This window comes from Galeopterus variegatus, unplaced genomic scaffold (genome assembly GCF_000696425.1).
Source record: "Galeopterus variegatus unplaced genomic scaffold, G_variegatus-3.0.2 Scaffold751, whole genome shotgun sequence".
Lineage (NCBI taxonomy): Eukaryota > Metazoa > Chordata > Mammalia > Dermoptera > Cynocephalidae > Galeopterus > Galeopterus variegatus.
The window spans coordinates 168,918-181,869 of record NW_007726862.1 but is presented as its reverse complement, the minus strand read 5'-3'; the positions used below and the strand labels follow the sequence as shown (position 1 = coordinate 181,869).

The window sequence follows — 12,952 nt, the reverse complement described above, 5'->3', positions numbered from 1 at the left end:
CTCTAATTTCTCTCAGCAGTGGTTTGTAGTTCTCATTATAGAGATTTTTCACATCCTTGGTTAACTTTATTCCTAAGTATTTTATTTTTTTTAGTGGCTATTGTAAATGGGTAAGCTTTCTTGATTTCCCTTTCTGCATGTTCACTATTGGAGAATAGAAATGCTACTGACTTTTGAGTGTTGATTTTGTATACTGCCACTTTGCTGAAATCATTTATCAACTCCGAGAGTTTTTTTGTAGAGGCTTTAGGCTGTTCGATATATAGGATCATGTCATCTGCAAACAGGGACAGTTTGACTTCATCTTTTCCAATCTGGATGCCCTTTATTTCCTTCTCTTATCTGATTGCTCTGGCTAATACTTCCAATACTATGTTGAATAGAAGTGTTGAGAGTGGGCATCCTTGTCTAGTTTCTGTTCTTAAAGGAAAAGCTTTTAGCTTTTCCCCATCCAGGATGATATTGGCAGTGGGTTTATTATATATGGCTTTAATTATGTTGAGATAATTTCCATCTATACCTAACTTATAGATGGTCAAATGCTTTTTCAGCATCTATAGAGATGACCATATGGACCTTGTATTTGATTTTATTAATATGGTGTATCACATTTATTGATTTGCATATGTTGAACCAACCTGGCAACCCTGGAATCAATCACACTTGATCATGGTGAATAATTTTAAGTATGTGTTGCTGTATTCTGTTAGCTAGTATTTTAGAGGATTTTTGCATCTATATTCATCAAGGATATCGGCCTGTAGTTTTCTTTTTTGGTTGTGTCTTTACCTGGTTTTGGTGTCAGGATGATGTTTGCTTCATAGAATGAGTTTGGGAGATTTGCGTCTGTTTCAATCTTCTGGAATAGTTTGTAAAGAATCGGTGTCAATTCCTCTTTGAATGTTTGGTAAAATTCTGCTGTGAATCCATCTGGTCCAGGGCTTTTCTTTGTTGGGAGCTTTCTGATAACAGCTTCGATCTCCTTTATTGTAATTGGTCTGTTCAGATTTTCTACATCTTCATGGCTCAGTTTTGGGAGCTTGTGTGTGTCCAGAAATTTATCCATTTCCTCCAGTTTTTCAAATGTGTTGGCATATAGTTGTTTATAGTAGTCTCGAATGATTCCTTGTATTTCAGATGAATCAGTTGTAATATCACCTTTTTCATTTCTAATTTTTGTTATTTGAATCTTCTCTCTTCTTTTTTTCAGCCAAGCTAATGGTTTGTCAATTTTTTTTTATCTTTTCAAAAAACCAACTTTTTGATTCATTGATCTTTTCTATTGTTTTTTGGGTTTCAAGTTCATTACGTTCTGCTCTGATCTTACTGATTTCTTTCCATCTGCTAACTTTTGGTTTGGATTGTTCTTGTTTTTCTAGTTCTTTAAGGTGAAGTGTTAGGTTGTTCACTTGCCATCTTTCCATTCTTCTGAGGTGAGTATTTAATGTGATAAATTTCCCTCTTAGTACTGCTTTTGCAGTATTCCACAGGTTTTGGTATGATGTATCATTATTTTCATTTGTTTCAATGATTTTCTTGATTTCCTGCTTGATTTCTTCTTGGACGCATATATCATTAAGTAGAATGCTGTTTAATTTCCATGTGTTTGTGTAGTTTCCAGAATTTCGTTTGTTATTGATTTCTACTTTTAATCCATTGTGGTCTGAGAAAATGCATGGGATAATTCCAATTTTTTTGAATTTGTTGAGACTTGATTTGTGACCTAATATTTGATCTGTCCTGGAGAATGATCCATGTCCTGAGGAGAAGAATGAATATTCTGAGGTCGTTGGATGGAATGTTCTGTAGATATCTTCCAAGTCCAATTGGTCTAGAGTATTTTTAGATCTTGTGTTTCTCTGCTGATTCTTTGCCTAGATGATCTGTCCAATATTGACAGTAGGGTGTTTAGGTCCCCTCTTATTATGGTATTAGTTTCTATTTCATTCTTTAGGTCTAATAGAGTGTGTTTTATAAATCTGGCTGCTCCAATATTGGGTGCTTATATATTTATGATTATTATGTCTTCTTGATGGATCAATCCTTTTATCATTACATAGTGTCCGTCCTTGTCTCTTTTTATGGTTTTTAGTTTAAAGGCTATTTTATCAGATATAAGAAAAGCTACTCCAGCTTGTTTTTCTTTTTTGTTTGCATGATAAATCTTTTTCCATCCTTTCCTCTTAGTCTATGTGAGTCTTTATGGGTGAGGTGGGTCTCTTGAAGGCAGCATATAGTTGGGTCCTCCGTTTTAATCCAGTCAGCCAGTCTGTGTCTTTTGATTGGGGAATTGAAGCTTTTTACATTAAGAGTTGTTACTGAAAAGTGTTGATTTATTCCTAGCATTTTATTGATAATTGTTTGGTTGTCTTTGCGGTCTTTTTTTCCTGTCCTTCTGATTTACTCTTTGTTTTGTGTATTTCTTGGTTCCTTGGGTTGTAGCCTTATTGTTTGTTTGTTTTCTCTTCCTGAGTGCCATTTTTATTATACTAGTGTGTTTTGATTTTTCTTGGGTTTTTATGGCAGTGGTAGTTGTTTTTTCAGGTACCAGACGCAGTACTCCCTTGAGAATTTCTTGTAAGGGTGGTCATGTGGTGGTGAACTCCTGTAGTTTTTGTTTTTCTGAGAAATATAGTATTTGCCCTTCATTTCGGAAGGATAGCCTTGCAGGGTAGAGTATTCTTGACTGGCAATGTCGGTCTTTTAGTATTTTGAATATATCATCCCATTCCTTTCTGTCTTTTAGGGTTTGTGATGAAAAGTCTGATATTTGTCTGATTGGGGCTCCCTTATAGGTGACTTGACACTTCTTTCTTGCAGCTCTCATGATTCTCTCTTTGTCTTTGAGTCTTGCCAATTTGACTATATCATGTCTTGGGAAGACCTTTTTGGGTTGAATACGTTTGGAGATCGTTGAGCTTCCTGGATCTGAAGATCTGTGATTTTTCCTATACCTGGGAAGTGTTCTGCCACTATTTTGTTGAATATGTTTTCAATGCAATCTCCTTTTTCCTCCCCTTCTGGAATACCCATTTGAGTGCTTAAGGTTGTCTGATATCTCTCAGATTTTCTTCAATGCCTTTGATTCTTTTTTCCTTTTTTTTTGTCTGCTTGTGTTATTTCAAGCAGCCCATCTTCAAGTTCAGAGGTTCTCTCTTCAACTTCCGCAAGCCTGCTGGTTAAACTCCATTGTGTTTTTTATTTTATTGAATAAATTCTTCAGTTCGGCAAGTTCTGCTACATTTTTTTTCAGGGCATTGATTTCCTTGTACATTTCTTCTTTCAGGTCCTGTATACTTTTCCTTGTTTCATCATGATGTCTAGCTGAGTTTTCTTGTATCTCATTCAGTTTCTTTAGAAATATCACTCGAAATTCTTTGTTATTTCAAGGGCTTCTTGTTCTACAGGATCTAGAGCTTGAGAGTTATTATCCTTTGGTGGTGTACTTTCTTGATTTTTTGTATTTCTGGTATCTTTTCTTTGATGTTTATTCATTGTGGCAGGGGGTTTCACAGTCCACAGGATTGAGACTATTATCCGACTAAGATGTTGCTGGGGTTGCCAATTTGGTATGGCTACCTCAGTGACTGCTCAGTCGGCCTCTAGTTCCTTGCGTGTGTAGTTGCCTCAGGTCTTGGGCCTCTCCGGGAGCCCCATCTCTGGTCATGTTGGACGTGGCCCAGCTGCTGGGTCATGGGGTGGTACCGCAGGGTGCGTGGTCTCTGCAGAGCTTCCACCTCCCTTGCTTGATGTCTCCCTGCTCCATGCACGGTGGGCCAGCCTTAGGATGGAGCCAAGTGGTGGCAGTGAATCCTATCTGCTGCTGGATCACGCGGCTGCGGCCCCCTCACATTGTGTGTGGTGTCTACAGAGCTTCCACCTCTCCTGCTGGACGTCTCTCTGCTCGATATGCACTGGGCCAGGCTGCTGGATCATGCAGCAGCTTTGTGGTCTCTGCGGAGCTTCTGCCTCCCCCGCTGGATGTCTCCCTGCTCCGCATGCACTGGGCCCGGCTGGTGGATCGTGGCGGTGGTGTGGTCCCTGCGGAGCTCCCGCCTCCCCTTCCGGACATCACCTTGCTCCATGCGCACTGGGCCGGGCTGAGAATGGAGCCAGGTAGCAGCAGTGAAGCCTACCTGCTGGATCGTGTGGTGGCGGCCCCACTGGGTGTGTGGTTTCTGTGGAGCCTCTGCCTCTGCTGTTGGATGTCTCCCTGTTCCATGTCCACTGGGCTGGGCTGGGAATGGAGCCAGGTGGTGGCAGTGAAGCCTATCTGCTGGATCGCGTGACGGTGGCCCTGCAGGGCATGTGGTCTCCGCCGAGCTTCTGCCTCCCCCACTTGATGTATCCCCATTCCGTACACACTTGATGTTATGTTTTCATAGTTGTAAATCGGTTGATTTGTCAGAGAGAGTGATGCTAGGAACCGTCTATTCTGCCATCTTGACCGGGAGGTCAATTTTTACAGTTTAATATGAGAATTCAAACCTCATGTAAGAAAACAACCCAGTACCTACTTTATCATAGGCATTCTGTAGGTATTAGGGATAAAGATGAGGAAGATTAAGTTACAAGTTTCTGTTCCCAAGGACCTCACATGCAAATTAGGGAAACAGAACTCTAAATAAATAATTATGATATGGTGTGGTAAATGCAATTGTAATTGAGTATTTTATGGGAACTCGTAAGAGCAGGCTGGGATAAAGATAGAATCCAGGTGGGATTTGCAGAGATAATATTTCAGCTCTGTCTTAAAGAAACGAGTAGGACTTTTGCAACAGGAGAATCCTAGCAGTGATATTCAAGACAAAAGGAACATGCATGTACAGGGTATGTTGATGTGCATAGGAGTAACAAAAATGTTTTGTTTTATAGTGGCTCTGATAAAGATCTGGTGTGTATGTCATTGCCTGTGATCTTGAATAGTCATTACTTTCTAAGGCACACTTGTTTTTCTGGGAAGTTGGTGAAGACAGGGTTAGCATAAGCTGCAGTTGTACTTACGTTGATATAATAGAGGTTACTGTGTTTAAGGCATTGCCAATAGTTATGACTTGAAGCCTTGGGGAATGGCAGGAAATGAGGACTGGGGCTAGTTTATAAAGAGTTTTTATATAATGCTAAGGAATTAGGATTTCTTTTTACTTCAGGCAATAGGGAGCTGATTTTTTTTTTAAAGATACATTTATTCAACATCATGATCAGACTATTACATTTAGCAATCAATGGTATAGTTGCAAAAAAAATTTCTACATTAAAACCCTTTGTTGGAATGCTTTATATTTTCGGCAGAACAGAAACTAAAATAACCTGTTGTAAAATTAGTCACAAATATAGTCCTCGAGTTTTTTTGCCCATAAACATGAATATTGTCTAAAACATGTCTTCTTTGTAGCAGCTGGACCCTGCCACCACTGTTCTTGGCTGAGTTTACAAATCTGTTGTAACCTGTAGCTTCCCTGTCACTTCTCTGGCTCTCCTCTCCTACTAAGCTTTGTTTCCTGGAAGTTAATTGAAATCTCCTTGATGGATTTTGGACGTGGCTGGTGCCATTGTGCACACAGTAAGCACCAGCACGAAATATCCCCCGGCCTCTTCTTCCATTCCAGCACCAAGCCCCTCCCCCTTCCCTTTACCAGAAGCCTCCTGACTTAGAAACAACTTTCTGGCTTCTGCATCGATGCAGTTCTCATCCAGTTACATCAATCTAATGGTCCCTGCCCCCATACATTTCGCCCCCAAAAGCTAATATAAACTCTCGCAAACCCATTGTTGGGGCTGTCCACCATTTCAGGGCAGCCCCGGGCTGTTCTCCATTTTGAGTACAGCCCAGCAGATTTCTTTCTTTAATAAAGCTTGAATGTACCCAGCATCTGGGCTCACTTTCTTTCACTCCTGCCACTGCCATAGCTATTGCTGCTGCTGGAACCACCATAGTCAACTTGGTTTTGTGCTTTGGCAAAGTATTGGCCTTTACCACCACAAGGGCCGGAGCTTCTGCCTCCAAAATTTCCTGCCTTCCTGAGTCCAAAATTTGAAGACTGATTGTTGTAATTGCCAAAATCATTGTAGCATCTACCACCTCCAAAATTGCTCCCACCAGCACTGCCAAAGCTGTCTCTTCCTCCTCCGTTGTTATAGCTGTCATAGATGCCACTCCTGCCATAGCCATTGCCCTGGTTTCTATAACCCTGTCCACCACTTCCATAGCCTCTGCTTCCTCCAGAGTAACCAGAGCCACCTCCTCCATAACCACTGTCTCTTCCTCCTCCGTTGTTATAGCTGTCATAGATGCCACTCCTGCCATAGCCATTGCCCTAGTTTCTATAACCCTGTCCACCACTTCCATAGCCTCTGCTTCCTCCAGAGTAACCAGAGCCACCTCCTCCATAACCACTATCAATACCAAATCCATTACAGCCATCCCCATTGCCCCCGTATTCACCACCACCATGTCTGCCACCAAAACCACCATGACCACTGAAGTTTCCTCCATGAACAAACTTGTCATTCCCACCAAAACCACCTCCACGACTACCACCAAAGTTTCCAGAACCACTTCGACCTCTTTGGCTGGATGAAGCACTAGCCATTTCTTGCTTCGACAAGGCTTTCCTTACTACACAGTTGTGGCCATTCACAGTATGGTATTTCTGAATGACAATCTTATCCACAGAGTCATGGTCGTCAAAGGTTACAAAAGCAAAGCCTCTCTTCTTGCCACTTCCTTGGTCAGTCATGATTTCAATCACTTCAATTTTCCTATACTGTTCAAGTAATCTCTCAGGTGATGTTCTTCAGTGTCCTCTTTAATGCTACCAACAAAGATCTTCACAGTTAAGTGGGCACTTGGTCTTTTAAGAATCCTCTCTTGAGACAGCCCTCTTTCATTCCACAACTCTTCCATCCACCTTGAGTGCCCTTGCATTCATGGCTGCATCCACCTCTTCCACAGTGGCGTATGTGACAAACCCAAAGCCCCTGGAGCACCTCAGTGTTTGGATGTCTCATTACCACACAGTCTGTAAGTGTTCCCCATTGCTCAAAATGACTCCTGAGATTCTCATCAGTTGTTTCAAAGCTCAGCTCTCCGTTGAAGAGCTTTTGCAGCTGTTCAGGTTCTTTAGGAGACTCTGACTTAGACGTGACAGAAGTGGGAAGACTTTAACGATGCTTCCTCAGCAGCATCCACGGACAGAAAGCAGGGAGCTGATGATTTTGAACCAAGGAAGTAATATGATCAAATCTTTATTTTAGAAACATTATTCTAGTTGTAATGATAGATTTTGGGAAAAAAAGAAGAAAGAGACTGGAAAGAGAAAGGCCCATCTAAGTGAGGGCTTAAGAGAGTATGACTAGTGAAATTACATTTATTTTTTTATTTTATTTTATTTTTTTGTTGAATCGTAATTGATTATACACATTTGGGGGATTCAATGTTGACATATATTTATCAAATCAATATTACTAGTATGTATATTGTTACAAATTGTACTTATTCTTTATGCCCCTTGTCCAATCTCTCCCTATCCCCCTCTCTCTCCCCGCTCCCACCACTGATAACCCTAGATTTCTTCTCTCCCTCTGAAAGAGTAATGGTTACTCTGTTGATTTATTGCCTAGATGATCTGTCCAACACTGAGAGGTGTGTTCAGGTCCCCCAGTTTTATCACAGAGCAGATGCTTCTTCTGTCACTCTGGAATGGGCTATGTGGAGAGAGACATCCTCTTCTTTTCTTTGGTCTCTGCTGGTGGCTCTCCTTGTATCTATGCACTCCAATGGCTGGTAGACCATCTGCATAGTGGTTGTGACATCTAGCCATTTTTGTGGCAGCCATGGTTACTGTGGTGGCTGTGGTGGGCCACCCACATGGATGTAACGTTTTTGGCATGCTCTTTGGCGCTGGTGGTGTGCCTGGTTGTGGGCAGGAGATCCAGTCCCTGATTCCATGCCCCAGGCCCCCGGGCAGGGCCCTGAGGTGCTGGCAGTGTGCCTGTTGGTGGGTGACAGGGGGTCTGGTCCGCAGATCCATGCCTCGGGTTCCCAGGCAGGGCCCTGAGTTGCTGGCTGTGTGCTTGGGTGTGGGCAGGGGTCTGGTCCCCAGATCCATGCCCTGGGCCCCTGGGCAGGCCCCGAGGTGCTGGCAGTGTGCCTGGATGTGGGAATGGGGTCCAATGGCTTCAAGCCTCAGGTTCCCAGGCTGGTCCCAAGGTGCTGGAAGTGTGCATGATTGTGTGCTGAGGGCTCCGGTCCCCAAATCCATGCCCTGGGCCCTGGGCAGGCCCCAAGGCACTGGTGGTATGCCTGGATGTGGAAGTGGGGTCCGGTCCCCAGCTTCAAGCCTCAGGTGTGCCTGGGCTAGGACTAATTTTTTGTCCTTTGCTTACTTCTAAAATGGGGGGACTTCCTGTGGGAACCAGCACTTGAGCTGTGTGGTTGAGATAAATTGCTGCTTTGCTGCTGTTTCCCTAGGGAAGGCTTTTTGTGAGGCTCAGGGTTTAATAGTTGGCCTTATAGGTACTTCCAGCTCTCCAGAGACCCAGTGCACCTGGGTTGTGTAGAAACTCTAATCTGGGGCTGGCCCAGTGGCGCACTGGAGAGTGCACCGCTTGGGAGCGCAGCGGCGCTCCCGCCAAGGGTTCGGATCCCATGTGGAGACCGGTTCCCGCTCACTGGCTGAGCGCGGTGCGGGCACAACACCGAGGGTTGCGATCCTGTTACTGGTCAGTAAAAAAAAAGACAAAATGGGAAAAAATAAATAAATAAACTCTAATCTGGGCCTGAGTTTTTTCATCAAACTGCACCCTATGCAATTCTGCATTCCCGACCAGTCTCTTCTGAGTGGTCCCATGCTGATTGGGGGACAGATCAGCTGTCCTTGCTGTGTCCCAGTGTTCTCCTGGAGGGTCCGTCTCCCCCACTGCCTGTGCTCCAAACACTTTCCATGGGACAGGCCCTGCACCAGTCCCTTGTGATGACTCACCAGTCTCTGAATGGCTTCCCTTTTTTTTAGCTGTTCTGGCTCCTCACTCCTGTGTGGGTCCATGGGAACCCTATTAGTGGTCTTGCTGTCCTGGGGGCCACCAAGGGCCTCTTCTCCCCTGCCGCCTCCAAGCAACTCCATCCAAAGGGCACAGCTGTGGTTTCTGCTGGCTCCTGTTCCATACACTCACCAGCTCCAGCTTTAAAGCAGCTGGGGCCTGAAATGCTCCCATCAGTTTTTTCTTTCTCTCATCGTGGTTTCTCCCGCCTTCACAAACTCCATAGGTCTCTCTTCCTCTTCCCCGGAGCTCCAGTGGTCCCAGTTTGGCTGTTGTTACATTTTAATAGTTGTAAATTGGTTGATTTGTGGGAGAGAGTGATGCTAGGGACCATCTATTCTTCCATCTTGCCCAGAACTCCCATGAAATTACATTTAACATGTCATAATAGTATTGTCATATTGACTGTAATGAACAGAATTATAGCAGTATACTCAGCCTACTTACGCCAATTTTTAAAAATACAGATTTAACATAATTAACTACAGTAGAAGCAGCAAATTTGAAAGAGGCACAGTTCTAGAGGTGGGTAAACTGAAAACTATCAAAAGATACCTGGCAGTTAGAACAGGAAGCAAATAGCAAACATTTTGGGGTTTTTTGTTTTTTTAAGGGGTGACAGCTTGGTACCCACTTTATGAAAGTATAAATAAGTCTAAACAAAAACTTTTGAGGTCATATATTTCAGTGATGATAATAATCATGAAGAAAACTATTTCATTAAGAAATAGTTACTGTATTACATTTTAAGTATGGGGAAATCAGTGCATTTTTAAAATATCTGTGTTAAATGGTTAAGATTAAAAAAAACAAATGGTGATATTTAAAAGAGAGGTTACAAGTATCTATAAATTTACTTTTGTAGAACAATTTAACTACTAGAAATGAGCTGAGAAGAATAAAATGGCAGTTTTTAGTATTTATTTTTATTCCTGGTACATGTAAGATAGACAAAGACAAAATAAGTAATATTTACAGGTATAACTGTTCTATTTTATTATTTGAGGATAATATTTTAGATGGTCTATATTTTCAACTGTACTGTAAAGTTTAAATGCTTACTTTTTTTGTTTGTTTCAGTTATATCAAGATTTCTTGATACAGAGCAGCTTCTTTCTGTTTTAGTCCAAATTCCAAAGCAAGACACGGTATGTTTATGTATACATTATGTGTTATATTATTATGTATTATGTGATATAACTTGTCTTAATGTATGAATTGGAAAATATCAAATCGTTTTGAGAAAGTACTTTATTATTGATATCTAGAGTATTTTTATGCCTTTTTAAAGAAAACTTTTTTCCTAATGTATTATCCTATATGTTATTATTGAAATAAAAAATTACTTAGGTAGTTGAGGAATTGGCATATTTTAACTAATTGAATATTTACTTAAAGAATTAGAGATATAATTTTCAAAAAACTTAAGACTATAATGACATTTGCCTAATAAATAACTAAATAAAAATTATGTTAGATCTAAAGAGTATAGATTGTTCTGAAAAATGATCATTACGTGATGTTTGATTAACCTTTAAGAAGGAAACAATGTCTTCTGTGGATATATTTCAGATTTAAATAATGCATATAGATACATCCTATAAAGAAAATAATATATGGTTTTCATTCTTCCATTCAAGGTGAACTGAAGAATATTTACTTTAATGAAACACATGTACATTTTAGTCCATATGCTTAAAAAGGAATGAAATCTTGCACATCAGTAAAATTTGATTTAAAATTTGATTACTTTTGCAAATCCATTGAAGCGGATTCTATATTTGGGAAGTCTTTTCATATTATAGAGAAAACACCGTTAAGGTTGATTTATAATAAAAGAACTACTAGATGGAAAAGCTTTAGCTGTTGGGTAAACACAGAACTGGAAGTTTCCTTAAATAATTGAAACACCTTATAATTTGATACATACAAATGGGAGGTAACGTAAAACAAATGATGTCTCAAAAAAATTAGTTGGCTTCATAAAATGAATTTGGAAATATTCTTTCCTCTTCAGTTTTCTGGTAGAGTTTATGTAGAACTGGCATTTCTTTCTTAAATGTTTGGTAGAATTCACAAATGATTAGAACTTTGAATTATCATTGAAGGAAGGTTTTTAACTATAAATTCACCTTCTGAAATAGATTTGGTGCTATTCAGGTTATCTGTTTCTTCTTGAATGAGCTTTGGTAGCTTGTGTCTTTCAAAGAATTTGTCATTTTACCCAACATTTCAAATTTATTGGCATAAAATTGCCTGTAATATCCTCATTATACTTTTTAAATCTGCAAAGTTTGCAGTAATATACTTGTTTGCTCTCATTTATGATATTGTTAACTTGAATATGCTCTCTTTTATTTTTTACGTATCAGTCTGGCTAGAGGTTATCCATTTTACTGGTATTCTCAAGAAACCAGCTTTTGATTTAATTGATTTCTTTTTTTTACTGTTCTCTATTTCATTGATTTCTGGATTTATCAGTTTTATTTCCTTTCTTCTGCTTACTCTGCTTAGTTTCCTCTTCTTTATCGAGGTTATGAAGGTGGAAGATGAAGTCACTGATTTGAGGTCTTTTTTCCCCTTAATATAGGAATTTCCGTTAGCTGTATTCCACAATTTTTAATATATTGTGTTTTCCTTTTCATTCAAAAAAGTTCAAAATACTTTCTAATTTTCTTTTTAATTTCTTCTTTGATGTATAGGTTATTAGAAGTATGTTATTTTGTTTCCAATATTTGACGACTTTCCAGTTATCTTTCTGCTATTCATTTCTAATTTAATTCCCTAGTGATCAGAGAACATATGTTGTAGAATATAGATCCTTTTAACTTTATTGCCATTTGTCTCTATGGCCCAGAATAGGGTCTGTCTTGGTAATGTTTCATGTGAACTTGAAAAGAATGTGTATTTTGCTTTTGTTGGTTGGAGCGTTCCATAAATCTCAGTTAGTTCTAGTTGATTGATAGTGTTCTTCAAGTCATCTATATCCTTATTTATTTATTTACTTATTTAGTCTAATCTATCAATTATTGAGAGGGTTGTCAAAATCTTTAACTGTAATTATGGATTTGTCTAGTTTTCCTTGTAGTTCTATCAATTTTTATCTAATGTATTTTGAAGCTCTATTATTAGGTACATAAACATTTAAGATTACTATGTCCTCATGATGAATTGATCCCTCATCATTATGAAATGACCCTCTGTATTCCTAGTAAATTTTTTGCTCTGAAATCTACTATGTCTAATAGTATATCCACACCAGCTTTCCTTTGATTAGTGTTAGCATGGTGTACTTTACCATCCTTTTGTTTTTGATTGATTTGTATCTTTACATTTAAAGTGGGTTTCTTGTAGGTAACGTATATTTGGGTCTTACTTTTTTGTATCTAATCACAGAATATCTTACTTTTAATTAAGGTATTTATTCCATTCACATCTGATGATATTATTGACATGTTTCCATTTAAATCTGCCATCTTTGTTTTTTTCCCATTTGTCTCATACATTTGCTCCTTTTCCATTTTTTCTGCCTTCTTTTGGAATGAGTATCTTTTATGATTTCATTCATTTTCTTTGTTGGCTTTTTATTTTATTTTTTTTTTATTTTTTATTTTTTGTTTGTTTGTTTGTTTTTTGTCTTTTGTCTTTTTCCGTGCCCGGCAACGGATCGCAACCCTCAGTGCTGCCCCCGCACCGGACCGGGACCGGCAATGGGATCGCATCCCTCGGTGCTGCCCCCACGCCTCGCTCAGCCAGCGAGCGGGAACCGGTCTTTATGTGGGATCCGAACCCTCGGGCGGGAGCGCCGCCGCGCTTCCCAAGCGGTGCCCTATCCAGTGCGCCCCCAGGCCGGCCCCTATTTTTTTTTTTTATTTTGTCAATATACAATGTAGTTAGTTATTGTGTCCCA

The 12,952-nt window shown here is 40.0% G+C and overlaps 1 protein-coding gene and 1 pseudogene across 1 annotated transcript in view; one reads left to right on the top strand and one right to left on the bottom strand.

Annotated features, from left to right (window-relative positions):
• The window catches only part of MSH4 (mutS homolog 4), a 118,953-nt gene that overhangs the window by 28,624 nt on the left and 77,377 nt on the right, over positions 1-12,952 (top strand). Inside the window, exon 8 of the mRNA XM_008572061.1 lies at positions 10,123-10,190. Coding sequence (XP_008570283.1) covers positions 10,123-10,190 — 68 coding nt within the window. The remainder of the gene's footprint in view (positions 1-10,122; positions 10,191-12,952) is intronic.
• On the bottom strand, positions 5,880-9,216 carry LOC103589968 (annotated as a pseudogene).